Consider the following 16,877-nt stretch of genomic DNA (forward strand, 5'->3'; position numbering starts at 1 on the left):
AAATAAAAACTTTATTGAGATATAATTCATATCATTTAATTCCCCAGTTTAAAGTGTGTAAGTCAATGCTTTTTTAGTATGTTCACAGAATAGTGCAACTATTACTACAGTCAATGTTAGAACACTTTAAGTACCTCTAAAGGAAACCTACTTGAAGTAACTCCCTATTTCTCTCCAAGCTACCAAGCCTATGTAACCACTAATCTAATTTCTATCTCTATAGATTTGTCTATTCTGGACATTTCATAGAAATGGAATCATACAAAATGTGATCTTTTTTGACAGTCTTCTTTCACTTACTCTATTGTTTTCAAGGTTCATTCATGTTGTAGCATGTATTAGTACTTTATTTTTATTGCCAAATGATATTCCCTTGTACCAACCTACCACATTATAATTATCCATTTATCAGTTGATGGACATATGAGTTGTTTCCAAGTTTTGGTTAATATGAATAAGACTATTATAAATGTTCATGAACAAATTTCTATGTGGACATGTGTTTTTATTTCTCTGTGTATATACCTAGGAGTGAAATTGCTAGGTCATATGTTAATTCTATATTTAACTTTTTGAAGAAGTGCCAAAATGATTTCCAAAGCGGTTGCACTGCTTTACATTCCCATCAGCAATGCATGAGTCCCAAGTTTTCCACATCCTTATCAACATTGGTTGGTTAGCCACCCTAATGGGTATAAAGTGATATTTCATTGTGGTTTTGATTTGCATTTTCCTAATGACTATCATGATATTGAACATTGTTTCATATGTTTGTCAGCCGTATTTATACTTTCTTTGATATATGTCTATTCAGATCATTTGCTCATTTTTAATTAGGTTGTCTTCTTATTATTCAATATAATAGCTCCTTACGTATTTTAGATACAAGCTCCTTGTCAGATAGATGATTTGAAATTTTTTTCATGTTCTGTTGAGTATCTTTTCATTTTCTTAATATCCTCTGAAACATAATAGTTTTTAATTTTGAAGATGTCTGATTTATTTTTTTAATTTTTTTTTGTGCTGTTGCTGTCGTATCTAAGAAACCATTGTCTAATCCAAGGTCACAAAAACTTAAGGGTTTTATAGTTTTGTTTCTTACATTTAGGTCTGTGATTCATTTTGAGTTAATTTTTGTACATGATGAGAAGTGTTCAGCTTTATTCTCTTGCAAGTGGTTATCTCATTTTCTCAGTAACATTTGTGAAAATTCAACTTTTTCCCCCAACAAATTATCTTGGTGCCATTCCAAAAATCAAATGACCATAGCATATGGGTTTATTTCTAGAGTTTCAATTTTATTCCACTGACTTGTATATCTATCCTTCGTCAGTGCCATCTTATTTTGATTATTATAGCCTTGTAGTAAGATTTGAAATCAGGAAATGTAATTCCTCCATCTTTGTTCTTCTTTGACAAGATTATTTGGTTATTTCAAGTTCCTTGCAATTCCATTATGTAATAGAAAGTCTACTTTAGGGGTGCCTGGGAGGCTCAGTTTGTTAAGCAGCTGCCTTTGTCTCTGGTCCTGACCTGGGGGTAGGGGGGTCTCAAGGTCAGCCCCCCCCCCACAGCGGTCAGGATCCCTGCTCCGCTGGGAGCCAGCTTCACCGGCTTCCTGCCTCTCTCTGCCTCTCCCTGCCTCTGCCTGTGGCTCTGCCTACTTGCTCTCTCTCTCTGTCATATAAATAAAATCTTTTTTTAAAAAAAGAAAATCTACTTTTTCTTTTGTTTTAAATTTATTTGAGAGAGAAGGAGTGAGCGTACACCCACGCATGCGTGAGAGAGAGAGAGAGAGCGCATGAGCAAGGGGAGAGGAAGATGCAGACTCCCTACTGAGCAGGGAGCCCGATGCGGAACTCCGTGTGGGACTCCATTCTAGGACCCTGGGATCATGACCTGAGACAAACACAGACGCTTAAGGGACTGAGCCACCCTGGCGCCCCAATTTATTCATTTCTTCAAAAAAGTTCATTAAAATTTTGGTAGGGATTGCATTGAATCTGTAGATCTCTTTGAGGAGTATTGCCATTTTAAAGATTTAATCCTCCAATTCATGAATATGGAATGTCTTTCCATTTATTTAGGTCTTTAATGTATGTCAGTAATTCTTTGTAATTTTCAGAACGTAAACTTTGCACTTTTTTTGTTAAATATCTTCCTAGGCATTTTTTTCCTTTTTATGACACTGTAAATAGAATTGTTTCCTTAATTTTCTTTTCAGATTGTTCATCATAGGTGTATACAAACACTACTGGGTTTGTTCGGTGATCTGTGTACTCTGCAGCTTTGAATTCATTTATGAGTTCTGGTAGCTTTCTTACAGATTTTTAAATGATTTTCTATGTATAGGATAATGTTGCCTGCAAATATAGATAGATTGACTTCTCCTTTTCCAATGTGGGTCCTTTTGATTTCATGTTTTTTGCCTAATTGCCCTGTCGGAAACCTCCAGTACAATGCTGACTAGAAGTGGTGAAAGCAGGCATTTATGTCTTGCTTCAGCTCATAGAAGGGAATCATCCAGTTTTTTGCCACCAACTGTAAGGTTAACTGTGGGTTTTCCTTCTATGTCCTTCATCAGGTTAAGGATATTCCCTCTATTCCTACTTTTTTGAGAGTTTTCTTTATTATTATGAAGAGTTGTATTTTTAAAAAACTTTTTGGGCAGTTCACGGAAATGAAATGATGACATGAAATGGTAATGTGGTGAGGTTTTTTATTCTATTAGTATGGTGTATACATATATTGACTTTCTTGAGATTAACTTTGCTTGGTAATGCTCTATAATTCTTTCAATATGTTTCTAAATTCAGCTTGCTAGTATTTTTTTAGGATATTTGCATCTATAGCATAAAAATTATTGATCTGTAGTTTTCTTGTGATGTCTTTGTCTGGTTCTGGGATCAGGCTGATATTGACCACTTTTTCCTCACTGAGAAGTTTTAAAAATTATTACATTAATTTCTTTGTTATCAATCTATTCAGGTTTTCTGTTTCTTCTTGGGTTTGTTTTGGTAGTATGTGTATTTCTAGGCATTTGATAATTTCATCTGATTTATTTAAGTAACTGGCATGCAATTGATTATAGTATTCTCTTACAATCTTTTTCTAAAATTTCTGTGAAGGCAGTAGTGGTGGCTGCTCTCATTCCTGATTTAGCAAATAGAGTCTTCTTGCCTTTCTTTTTCTTAGTCAGTCTAACTAAAAGTCTGTTAATTTTGTTGGTTTTTTTTTTTCAAGAAAAAAATTTTGGTTTTGTTGAATTTCTCTATTTTTTCCCTCTTTTCTATTTCATTAATTTCTGCTCTAATCTTTATTATCTCCTTACTTCTGGTTCCTTTGGATTTACTACACTCTTCTTTTTCTCATTTCATAAGGTGGAAGTTACAGCTTTGAGATTTTTTTTTTTCAATGTACTCAAATATAAATTTCACTTTAAGTACATGAATCCCATAAATAGTGGTATGTTGTGAGTTAATTTTCATTTGCGTCAAATTATTTCCTAGTTTCCCTGTGATTTCTAATGATGTTCATTATTTCAAATTACATTAATTTCTACATATTTTCAACTTTACAAATTTCTTTCCCTTATTAATTTCTAATTTCACTCTGTTGTGATCACAGAATATACTTTGTATAGTGCCAATCTTAAAAATGTTATTGAAGCTTTTTAATTGCTTACCATATGGCGTATATATAATTAGGTCTAGCTGATAGATTCCATCTCATTTAACTTTTGCATACTTATTCTATTATTAAAAGTGGTATATTGAATTTCTTGCTGTTATTGTCTATATATCCCTTAAATTGGCCAGGACAAGTGGGTATCTTTAGTTAAAATCCAAAGCAATCATAAAGCTCACCCTGATTCTTTTCTGTCAGGGACCACACCATTGTACTCTCAGTTGCACAGAGTCTGAAAACAGTTTTAGTTGTTTTATGTATTTGTCCAGTTATCTGGTTCTTCAAAGCTGGAGTATATGCCTGATCCCAGTCTGCCCATAATTTTTGTCATTTGGTTTATTTTAGCATATTTTGTACAATTCTAAAACAAGTTGCTTATAGATTCCCCTCTCCCCATGTAAAGTCAAATTGGAATTTGTACTCCTTAGTTTCCTAATAACAGCATTATAAGTATTAATTTAGTTAGTATATTAAAAGTGCTTAGAAGAATTAAGCAGTACATAAGAAGTATTAAATAAGTTGTATCACTGGTATTGTTATAATGAACCACAATGCCCTCTCCACAAAGTCAATGGCTCCCACATTTTCATTTCTTTACCTCCTACCCTTATCTGTCTCCTTATACTGACTTGGGGGAAGGAAGACTAGGATGATTGTTATAGGTAGTAGAGCTGGCTTAGATGCCTTTTGCAAGCTCTTATGAAGGTATCTGGTCCCAATTGTTGGAGTTTCTTCTTATGACATATAATGGCTCTTTGTCCTCACCTGTGAGTCCCATCAGTTTATAGTAGGCAAGCAAGACAAATCTAACTCAATATCTTACTTTGCTTGTATTTGCATGCATTTTCATACAAGCTTCTACTTAGAAATGGAGATGTAGAGGGATGCCTGGGTGGGTCAGTCGGTTAAGCATCTGCCTTTGGCTCAAATCACGATCCCATGGTCCTGGGATGAAGTTCTGCAACGGGCTCCTTGCTCAGCAGGGAGCCTGCTTTTTCCTCTGCTTTTGCCCCTCTTTCTGCTTGTGTCTCTTTCTGTCAAAATAAATAAATCTTTAAAAATCTTTTTTAAAAAAAGAAAGAAAGAAATGGAGCTCAGTCAAGCATCCAACTCTTGGCTTCAGCTTAGGTGGGCTCAGGTCATGATCTCAGTGTTGTGACATAGAGCCCTATAGTTCTGTACTCAGCAGGGAGTCTCCTTGGGATTCTCTCCTTCTACCTCTGCCCCTCCTCCTCCCGCTCTCTTTCTCTCTCTCTCAAATAATAAATAAATCTTTAAAAAGGAAAGGGAGATGTATTCCGTGAAATGTTCAGAAGATCAACAAAAGAAGTTCCTATCTAGTAAGATTGTTGGAGGATGAAATAAAATAATTCAGGACAGTGATATGATTGTATTTGTTGCTTGGAATCATCATTCTATTGGAAAGTAGCAAGATGTAAGGCAAAGAGATCAGTAAATATTGTGGTTGTCCTGGAGTTTGTGGCTGTTTGCATTAGGGGAGTGGCAGTAGAGGTATAATGGAAACTGGAAGGATTCCTGAGATCTTTAGGAGGTAGTCATTGGGACCTGTCATTTATTGGAGCACTTGGTATTTTTCAGTCATGTACTAAATTCTTTATATAAATTATATCATTTAATCCCAACAACTCGGGTGCCTGGGTGGCTCAGTGGGTTAAGCCGCTGCCTTTGGCTCAGGTCATGATCTCAGGGTCCTGGGATGGAGTCCCACATCGGGCTCTGCTCAGCAGGGAGCCTGCTTCCTCCTCTCTCTCTCTGCCTGCCTCTCTGCCTACTTGTGATCTCTCTCTGTCAAATAAATAAATAAAATCTTTAAAAAAATAATAATCCCAACAACTCTATGAAGCATTAGCCTCATTTTGTAGATGAGACACAGGGAAATTTTAATATCCGAATTTTAGATCCAAGTTATACAACATGTAGGTAAATGCAATTAATTCAAACTCAGATTTGTTCAAAGCTATGCTTCTCAACACAGTGCTAAAATCTTCAGCACTTGGATCCTTCCATGTGTCATGAAAACCAAGAGTCTAACCATCTGCATGAAAAGCTGTTCACAGAGGATCCAGGAATTCCCCACACTATCAATAAATCTTATGCCTCTATCACAACTTAACATTTTGTGTTAAGTTTCGCAGGCGAGGTAAACATAACACCAGGCAAGGTGGGCGCAAGACAAGATTTATTAAAGGCACTCTCCGGTGAAGTTTCAGGGCTCAGGAGAAGGGGAGCCAAGAAAGTCACACTGGGAGGAGGTGGGCACCATTGGGCGAGGTTCCTCAACTCCTGAAAGGGGAGTAGAGGAAGTCACACTGGGAGTTGGCGGGGATCTTTTACCGGGCCAAGGCAGGGCATGGGCTCACATCCATATTTGGTGATCGGAAGGTATGGGATGAGGGCTCCTGATACTCCTGTTTCCTGCATAGGTATTGGGTTACCTATGGAGCCATGACCTGAGCATACACCCTTTTGGCTGGAGGGTCTAGGGTTAAGGAAGGGGGTGGGGAGGGGACTGGAAGATGGTGGCCACCACGGTCATTTCTATTGTTCCTCCTGCATTCCTGGAACTGCTGACCCAACATTTTGTAATAACTGCGACAACAATGCTTCACTCTTCTTAAGACCTCTTCTCTTTCTTTTAAGTATTTTCTGGAATCATTTATATCAAAATTGTTAATGGCAACTTTTCATTCATAATGAGCTACAGTTTTTCTAAAAACAAGTTTTAAGAACACATTCCTCTTTGCAAAGGAAACAGTCAACAAAACTAAAAGGCAACCTATGGAATGGGAGAAGATATTTGCAAATGTTTTATCAGATAAAAGGCTAGTGTCCAAAATCTATAAAGAACTTACCAAACTCAACACCCCCAAACCCCCAAATAATCCAGTCCAGAAATGGGCAGAAGACATGAACGGACATTTCTCCAAAGAAGACATACACATAGCCACCAAACATGTGAAAAAATGCTCAGTGTCACTTGGCATCAGGGAAATACAAATCAAAACCACAATGAGAAACCCCCTCATATCTGTCAGAATGGCTAAAGTTAACAACTCAGGAAACAATAGATGTTGGTGAGGATGCAGAGAAAGGGGATCCCTCTTGCACCTTGATGGGAATGCAAACTGGTGCAGCCACTCGGGAAAACAGTATGGAAGTTCCTCAAAAACTAAAAAATAGAGCTACCCTATGACCCAGCAATGACACTATTAGGTATTTATCCAAGAGATACAAATATTGTGACTCGAAGGGGCACCTGCATCCTCATGTTTATAGCAGCAATGTCCACAATAGCCAAAATGTGGGAAAAGTCCCCTGATAGATGAATGGATAAAGGAGATTTGCTATCTTTATCCATTCTATGTAGATATAGACAAAGATATAGATATATTTATCTATTATATGTATATGTATTTATCTATTTATATATGTATCTATATCTATCTATTATATATATGTAATATATATATATGCCAATATACATTGTATATATACAGAATGGATAAAGATACCACATATATAATATATACATTACCAATATTCATATATACACACACACCATATATATAATAGAATATTACTCAGCCATCAAAAAGAATGAAATCTTGCCATTTACAATGACGTGGATAGAACTAGAGGGTATTATGCTAAGCAAATAAGTCAGTCAGAAAAAGATAAATACCATATGATTTCACTCATATGAGGAATTTAAGAAACAAAACAGATGAACATAGAGGAAGGGAAAAAAAATAAAATCGGTAAGAACAGAGGGAGACAAACCATAAGAGGCACTTAACTATACAGAACAAACTGAGTGTTACTGGAGGGGAGGTAGGAGGGGATGGGGTAACTGGGGTGATAGTCATTAAGGAGACCACCTGAAGTAATGAGCACTGGATGTTTTATGCAACTCATGAACCACTGAATTCTACCTCTGAAACTAATAATACAGTATATGTTAATTAAATTGAATTAAATAAATATTTAAAAAAATCAAAGGGAAAAAAGAACACATCCCTCTTTCTGTTGTATATATTTCAAACTAACATATCACCCAAACTAATTCACTTAGATTAGTACGAAAATCCTTAGCAACAAAAAATTTGGTAATGTGACCAGTTTCTGTTAGTCTTAATTCCTCAGTGTGGCTGAATGAGGTCTAAGAAAACATTAATAAGATGACAGTGTCTGGGAGAAATAAAAAACTCTTTGATTCTTAATAAGAGTATGGAGGAAAGGTAAGATCTCTTGCATATAGGAACTAAAGAAATAAAACTGCATAGTATAAACACAGAGAGAGAGCTTGATACTGAGATCAAACCAGTAAAGTTTTACGACTGATTTTTGAGATCTGAAATTCTAGGGGCAAAGTGCTGTTGGGTTATGGCCTCAGTAGTTCACCTAACCAAAGGGCTTCACATGCTTAGGAGCTCCTCAGAAGAGTAGTAGTCTCCAGCTGCCCTGTATGTTTTAAACTTCCAAAAATGTGTCTGCCTGGAGGGTCTATATTTATCTTATGACTCAGCAGAAGAAACAGGTGGCTGGGTCTTTTTTCCCTCCTATCTTGAGTCTTTTTTCCGAATGTACTCATTGTTACTATATTTCTGATTAAAGAAGAATATAATAAATTGATGGAAAAATGGAAGAGTAGGAAATTATCAGAACAAAAGTGAAAAACCACAATCTCAATCATTACTTCCTTTCCTAATTTACCCCACCCCCTCTACTTTGATTTCAAGAAATGAACAGCAAGGCAAATGGTGGCTATTGGTGGGGGGGGGGTGTTAGTGGAGGGAAAACTGCTACCTTTTTTGTTGTAGCTTAGAAGAGGATGTGCAATCCTCTCAACACAACCACTAAAGTAACAGTGGTTAACATGACTATGGGAAGATGCAGCCCTTCTCTGGTAATCAGAGAAAGGCAAATTCCAGCCACAGGGAGAAGGGGGTCACTTTTGACCTCCGGAATTAGCAGTGATGAAAATGAGTGACAGGGCCTGGTGTGGTGGGGGAGGTGGGAGGTTGGTATGTCATTGCACTTCTGCAGCACAGCTGGTGGGAGGGGAAAGTGGGGGCCAGAGTTGGAGGATGACATAATCCTCACGTGACCAGCAGCTGCTGCGAAGTCCTTATATTCCCGGGCTTCTTCCTCCTCTGGGTACCAGCTCCTTACTGTCCTGTAGGCGTTCCTGCTTGTGGCCAAGAGAAAGAGGACTTAAATTCATTAAATCTCAGAAGGTTGGTTTGAGGAAACTGCTGGGACGCCTGGGGTGGTAGTGGCTGAATCTAGCGGCAGGAATAGGTCCAGGCTCACTTTGCCCAAATCCCTGCAAACTCGTTGGGAGATGATTGTTGTTTATTTATTTATTTATTTGAAAGGACGGTGGGGAGTAGGTGGAAGTCTCCTGAGAGACACCTACAGATAGAGTGTTAGTTTAGAAATAATCGGCTTCTCTGGGATTGGCACGCATTCCGTTTATCCTCCTCTTCCTCCAATTCCGTTGAGGAAATGAGGTGTGGGCTGTTGTGTGGGGAACAGCTAGAATCCTGTGGTGGAGGCAGAAATTTAGACTAATTTGAAAATATTTCCTCTCATTCAGTGGCTGCCTGTGGGTCCTGCAGTGGGGGGTGGGGGTGGCGAGGGGACAGCAGCCCTCGCAATGGCTAGGCCAAAAGGGTGAGGGGTTGGGGGTGGAGGCAGGGATCCAGGAAGAAGGGATAAGGACAGGAGGAGGAACCAGGAGGTAGGAAATTTTGGACAACGACGGTTGTGAGGATCCCGGGCTCAAGATAATGAGTGTCCTGTCTCTCGGACTGGTGGATCCACAGAGAGAGCTCCTTTCTCCCCGCTCCCTTCCCTTCTGTCTGCAGGTCCAAGGGTCTGTGTTCACAGACATCTCGAGGCAAGAAGAAGAGAAACTATCCCGAATCCTCACAGGTCAGTGCGAGGGAGGCACTCAGCCCGGGTCTCTGAGGGTGGAAGTTGGGAAGGGCTAGAGCTGGGTAAAATTTGCCGCCTCACAGCTTAACTACTGGTCTGCTCCCTTTCTCCCGGGCCCGTCAGAGAGGCCATTAGCATTGTCTGCTGGGGAATGGTGGGTTGCAGAGGGAGGAGAAAGGAGGCGGAGTTGGAGTGCGGGAGGAAGGGGCGGTATCTCAAACTTAATGGGCTGGACCTGTGTGGCAGCGGGTGGGAGATTAGGTATCTTGCTTTAAAGAGAAACTGACAAACCTGAATCAAAAGAAAGGAAGCAATTCGCTCTACATTTTCTCCCCGGGCTTAAGCTGGAAACAACATCATGCAAAAACCCTGCAAAGAAAATGAAGGAAAGCCCAAGTACAGCGTGCCAAAGAGAGAGGAAGAACGCCCCTATGGAGAATTTGAACGCCAGCAAACAGAGGGGAATTTTAGGCAAAGGCTGCTTCAGTCCCTCGAGGAATTTAAAGAGGACATAGACTATAGGCACTTTAAAGATGAAGAAATGACGAGGGAGGGAGATGAGATGGAAAGGTGTTTGGAAGAGATAAGGGGTCTGAGAAAGAAATTTAGGGCTCTGCATTCTAACCATAGGCATTCCCTGGACCGTCCCTATCCCATTTAATGCATTTCTCCCCTGAATTCAACTATTTTCTGTTACTAATATTACCACCATTGGCGTCTTTTTGTCTGCATTTTTTTGCTAGATATTGCTACCTTTTTACTCCTATCCTCCAGTGTTCCTTTGATTTGCATATGACTCCTGTTACCAACGTCTCATCTTTTGACCCAATCTCACTCATTTAATGAGGATGTTTTATTCATTTGCATGGGAAGATGCTTATTTATATTGTAAAGTAAAAATAATAAGTTGCAAAACAGTGTGTGTATATGTGTATATATATATATACACATATGTGTACATTTATATATGACAAAATGCAAAAGAAAAAGTATGAATTATTATACACCAAAAGGTTAACAGTGAACCTCTGTGTGATTTGTACTTCATTTCTTTTTTGGCTATCGGCATCTTCTCGTTTTCTACAAAATGAATATATATGTGTGTGTATGTGTGTGTATTGTGTCACAAAAAACTAAAATAAACAGACACAAAAACCTTGTCAATCACCTTTGAAGGACAGTAAAACACTTAATAAACTTCTGACAACAGAACTATAAAAAAGAAATGTAAACTTCAAATTACCTCTGGATCTTTTAGCCAGAGGAATAAAATGGCAATTATTACAGATATACTTGCTTTAAGACTCAGTCTTTTTCACAGGGAAAACATTTGGCTCACAGGGCTGCTGTGAGGAAGAAATGAGGTGACTCTGAGCTGTGCTTGGTGGACTCTTGTTCCCACCTGTGCATATAGAACCCCAACCTGCTGCAGAGCATCAGTTATTTGAGGGCGGGCCCTGACACGACTCACCTGTGGTCAGGAACAAGTCCATTAGTAGGCAAGGCAGTGGGGGCTTCATGCCAGTATTTGTTGAGCCCTGCCCTCCTCTTCCCCTGGGTTCTGTCCCCTGGGTTCTCCCCTGCTGGGCACCTGCTGCCTCTTTTGCTGGGACCATTGTTCTCTGCTGGCCCTCACTGTTCCTGGTGCACTGGGGTCCCCCCAGGTGCCAAAACTCACTCACTTTCCTGGAGTCCCTAGTGGGCTGAACCCCTCACTCTGTATTCTGAAGCCTCTCTGCTTCATGGGGACCCTTCACACAGGTGAGACTGCTTGGGCCACAATGCCTTGCAGGGTTCCTAGCAAGACAGCCTCTTCTGTTTTCAATCCCAGGACCCCTCCTCTGTGTTAGGGGTCGGACATGATGAAGCCGTTTTTGGAGTTGGACCAAGGTACAAGTTAGAATAAAAAAAACCCCTGTAGTTAGAGTTGCCTTAGGTCTAAGAACTAAGGTTTTGTTTTCCTCCTCTTGTGAGATGATCTCTTCCTGAAGGCTCCTTGCAGGCCTGCCCTGCTGGGTCAGAAGACTCTCAGGGGACAGGTATAAATTGCACAAAACAATGCAGAAAATAGATCTAGGAAAGCTATCCCCATCTTTCTATTACTTTCCTTCCTGAAACATGGAAAAATTTTGTAAGACTAATATATATATATATTTAATATATATAACATTATATATAAACATATACATATATACCTATATATGTATATGTACTTTTTAGTATACATATGTACAATATGTATTGTACATATATTTAGTGCATATGTGTGTATATATAAATATATATGTTTAGTCTTACAAAAACACATATATACACACACATAGCTATACTTATATATATTATACACATACATATATATATGTGTGTATATATATACATATAGGTATATGTATATATATATTTAAACATTATTTCCTAATTGGACTTCTTGCATTTTGCATCTCAAAGTAAATACTGTATCATGTATTTCATTATACTTCTTTTGATTAGTGACTTATATATAGTGGATATGTAATAAATTTTTACTTAAAATCTAGTGTTCTTGGCCCAGTTTTACTTCTGTTTGCATAAAATGGCAATAATCTATTTCACTGCAAACTATAATTTGCATTTTCAAGTAGGACCCAACAGGAAAGGGATTATTTCTCATATTCAGTCTATAAAATTATTGTAACATTACATAACTGATTTCTCAAATAGCTCTTTACATTATAATCATCTGGAGTACTTGCTAAAAATGCAAAATTTGGACACATGTCCCCATACACACTGATACTCTTACTCTGAATCAGAATCTCTGCATTTTGCCCTGGCCCTCCATTTGGGGTCTCCGATGATATCATGGTCTCCATTATTGCTTCATATACTCTCATCATAGACCCTGTTTCAGCTAAGCAGTGCAGAAGTCTCCTTATAATCAAAGAGTCAAATGGTTTACAATTCATAACTTAGGGCTCCTGAAAGTCAAAATGGTGGTTATCATAGCCTAAAAATTGTGTATCTAACAAGTAAGTCTATGTGAACAATAAACATTATTCAGCCTCAGTAGGAGATGAAAAATCAAATGGAAAATAAAATTTAAAAATTGCCTATCAAATAGACAAATGTTTGCTTACAATACTCAGTTTTGTTGAGGATGTAGGCATTCTCATACTTGTTGAGAGAGTAAATTGCTACATCCATTTTATTTTGCTTCTATTCACAGTAAGTACCAAATGCTGTATATATTGCATATACCATGACGCAATAATTCTACAGTTTGGAATGTGTCCTAAGGAAATTATCATAGTAGTGAGCAAATGTTTAGCTATAAACATTTTTTATTTAAGGATTTCACATATTTATAAGGATTTTTTTAAACCTAAGAATCAAGTACATGTGCTATCCAATCAGAAGGAAATGAACATAGATTCCTATTCACCACACACACAAAAATACACCCCGGGTGGACTAAAGATGAAAACGAAGAACAAGGAGCCCCTGGCTGGCTCAGCTGGTGGAACATATGACTCTGAGCTCAGGGTTGTAAGTTTGAGTACCACAATGGGTGTAGAGATTACTTAGAAACAAAATCTTTTAAAAAGAGAGAAAGAATGTAAATGTGAAGAACAAGAATAAAATATTGCAATGAAAATTAACTAAAAACATGTAATCTTGTGATGTCATTATCTTCTTAAGCATGAAAAAAAATCCAGAAATTATAAAGAAAAAAATATAAAATGTCCAAAGACAAGAAACAGCCTGTGAAGAAATATTTTCAATATCATGACAAATAGTGGGAAAATATCTCTATAACCCTAATAGACTTTACAGATGGAAAAAAAAGATAAACAAACCAGTAAAAATTTGTATATACCATATGACCCAGCACTTCCACTGCTTTGTATTACCATAGAGATATATGTACACATATGCGTGGGAAAGCATAGATGGATGTTTACTGTGTCATTGTAAGTGCCAATATATTAGAAATAGCCTAGGTCATCAAAAGGGAAAGGTCAAATAAAAAGTTGTCTATCTATGCTAAGAAAACTACACAAGAGTTAAAAAGAATGAGATTCTTATATTGAAGCATCAATATAGGAATATTTTTAAGTAAAAACATAAAGCATCTTGGGGTGCCTGCATGGTTCAGTCAGTTAAGAATCTCCCTAAGGCTCAGGTCATGATCTCAAGGTCCTGGAATCAAGCCCCATGTTGGGTTTCTTGCTCAGCAGGGAGTCTGCTTCTCCCTCTGTCCCTCCCTCCCAGCTCCTGCTCTCTTTCTCTCTCAAATAAATAAATAAAATCTTTAAGAAAAGACATCATGTATCTTTATGTTTCTATTGTCACAAATAATATTGTCATAAATAATTAATTACCTGATTCATACTGCTTTAACCATACCTCTAATTTCAATCTCCTCCCTATAACACTTCTCAGTTTGATGGATATCCATCTAGAAATTTATGTATTTCTGTTTTTCATTTTAATTACATATTATAATACTACATTGTGACTTTCAGGAACCCTTAATTAGGAATCATAAACCATTATAAGGAGACTTCTGCACAACTCAGCTGAAACAGGATGAATGGTGAGTGTGCGTATTAACATAGCTTTATAATTATTGTTTTATGCATTTGTCTTTTAAGTCATATAGGAAAAAAAGAGTTATAAATCAAATATGAAAAACTACTTGCTTTTATATTTACCTATGTAGCTACCTTTACTGTTGTCCTTTATTTCTTTATATGACTTTGAGTTACTTGTATTGTTTCTCTTCTTCTCAGCATGGAAGTCCTATAGGACTTTCCAGAGGTCCGCAAATACAAATACAAATGAATCTATTTTCTATAGTATGAATGTACTGTATGTTATTAAAATTGTTCCCCATCACTCAACATGTATTTCTATACTTTGCCCACTAAAAACAATGCTGTCTGCAACTAAAATGTTTGCACATATATTCAAAGTACTGGTGATTGTATTTCTACAGAATAGATTCTGAAAAGTAAGAGTGCTTGATCAAAAAGTATGTGATCTCTTAGATTTTCCAACTTCCCTTGCACATATGTTGGGGTCCTAACGTAATATCTTATATTACCAAACGTAATATAAGACACTTCTAAAACAATGCTCGGTAATCCTTCCATCTCCTTTCAGTGATCTTGGAAACCATGTGTACCATCTGGAACACATGACTGTGAGATGAATGCAGGCTAGATACCTGAATAATCAATAGAGCAGAGCCATGCAGGAAAACCAATAACTCTCATTAAACTATGATGTGAATGAGTAATAAACTGCTTAAAATTCACTGAGATAGCCTATTTCATCTTAATATACTGTTTTACCCACACCTCCAATTTCAATCCCCTTCCCACAATTAAACACACTAGTTTGATGGATATCCATCTAGAAATTCATATATTTCTGTTTTGCATTTTAACTAAATATTGTAAAATTACATCTATTGCCCTGTTGTTTTTATGCAACAATATTCCTGGAGGTGTGTCAGTATAAGAATCTTATTCTTTTTATTTATTGTGTAGTTTCCCTGATATAGATAGACCACAGTTTATTTAACATTTCCATTTTTTTAAAAGATTTTATTTATTTGACAGACAGAGATCACAAGTAGGCAGAGAGGCAGGCAGAGAGAGAGAGGAAGGGAAGCAGGCTCCCTGCTGAGCAGAGAGCCCGATTCAGGGCTTGATCCCAGAACCCTGAGACCATGACCTGAGCCAAAGGCAGAGGCTTAACACACTGAGCCACCCAGGCGCCCTAATATTTCCATTTTGATGACTTGAGCTATTTCCAATACTTTGGTTCTTACAAGCAATGTCATAATAAACATTTATCTATGCTTTCCTGTGCACCTGTGTGCATATATCTCCATGGTAATATTAAGTAGTGAGAGTGCTGGATCATGTGATATGTACATATTTTTGTTGGTTTGTTTATTTACCACAAAGCATACCATAAACATATCCATCACCTCCAAAGTCCTGATGAATATTGATGCAAAAATCCTCAACAAGGGCTGCCTGGGTGGCTCAGTTGTTAAGCCTCTGGCCTCAGCTTAGGTCATGATCCCAGGGCCCTGGCTCTGGTCATGATCCTGGTTGGCGGGAACCCTGCTTCTCCCTCTCCCACTCCCCCTGCTCGCATTCCCTCTCTCACTATCTCTCTGTCAAATAAATAAATAAAATCTTAAAAGAAAAATCCTCAACAAAATACTAGCAAACTAAGCCAGCAGAAGGATTTTATATCCTGATGAATTGGGGTTTACCCACAAAATTCAAGGGTTATTCAACATATGAAAATCAATGTCAAAATCTTATATTAATATAGGAAAAGGAAAAACACATTATCGTCTCAATTGATAGAGAAAAAAAAAAGCATTTGACAAACTCCAATACCCTTTCATAATAAAAACACTCAACAAACTAGGAATATAAGCAGATTGTTTCAACATAATAAGGGGCATTTATGAAAAACTCAATGCTAGATCATACTCTATAGTGAACAATTGAAAGCTTTCCATGTGAGATCACAAGTAAGACAAGGATCTTTGCTTCCATCAGTTTAGTTCTGAAAGTTCCAGCTAGAGAAATTAAGCAAGAAAAAAAATTGAATCCAGATTGGAACAAAAGAAGCAAAATTATTTTTATTTGCCAATGGCATTATCCTGTATATAGAAAATGCTAAAGAATATGTAAGAAGTCTACTAAGACTAATAAATGAACTTGGCAAATTGCCAGATACAAAATCAGCTCTTCCAAATTGGTTGTATTTCTATACACTAGGAATGAGCAATCAAAAAATGAAATTAAGAAAACAATTCTATGTACAAAAGCACAAAACAGAATACAATACTTAAGAATAAATTTAAGGTATCTCAAGATTTGTACACTGAAAATTACAGAATTGCTGAAAGTAATTAATAAGACCTAAATAAATGCAGAGATGTTCCATGTTCATGGATTGGAAGACTCAATATTTGTTAAGACGACAATAATTCCCAAAGCAATGAAAGAATTGAATGCAATTCCTATCAAAATAAGAAGTCTATTTTTGAGAAATAGAAAATCTGAGAGTAAAATTAATATGGAATTGTGAGAAATCCCAAATAAATAAAAAATGCTGAAAGTAAGAAGACTCACACTTTCTTATTTTAAAAGCCTACAAATTTATAGTAAAACCATGTACTTCTGGCATAAGAATAGACATGCAGATCAATGGAA

At 37.3% G+C, this 16,877-nt stretch overlaps 2 protein-coding genes across 5 annotated transcripts in view; both read left to right on the forward strand.

The window, feature by feature from the left end:
• The first annotated feature begins 8,899 nt into the window (after nucleotides 1-8,899).
• Nucleotides 8,900-16,877, forward strand: part of TCEAL9 (transcription elongation factor A like 9) — a 44,544-nt gene continuing 36,566 nt past the window's right edge. For all 4 annotated transcript variants that reach the window (XM_032331161.1, XM_032331164.1, XM_032331162.1 and 1 more), the window contains exons 1-3: nucleotides 8,900-8,945; nucleotides 9,579-9,645; nucleotides 14,154-14,224. The gene's annotated coding sequence lies outside the window, so the exon portion shown is untranslated. The remainder of the gene's footprint in view (nucleotides 8,946-9,578; nucleotides 9,646-14,153; nucleotides 14,225-16,877) is intronic.
• On the forward strand, nucleotides 8,902-11,577 carry TCEAL7 (transcription elongation factor A like 7). The gene is made up of 3 exons (XM_032331165.1): nucleotides 8,902-8,945; nucleotides 9,579-9,645; nucleotides 9,993-11,577. The coding sequence occupies exon 3, from the start codon at nucleotides 10,007-10,009 to the stop codon at nucleotides 10,307-10,309; it is 303 nt and encodes a 100-aa protein (XP_032187056.1). The 5' UTR covers nucleotides 8,902-8,945; nucleotides 9,579-9,645; nucleotides 9,993-10,006; the 3' UTR covers nucleotides 10,310-11,577.

The sequence above is a fragment of the Mustela erminea genome, chromosome X (genome assembly GCF_009829155.1).
Source record: "Mustela erminea isolate mMusErm1 chromosome X, mMusErm1.Pri, whole genome shotgun sequence".
In the NCBI taxonomy this organism is placed as follows: domain Eukaryota; kingdom Metazoa; phylum Chordata; class Mammalia; order Carnivora; family Mustelidae; genus Mustela; species Mustela erminea.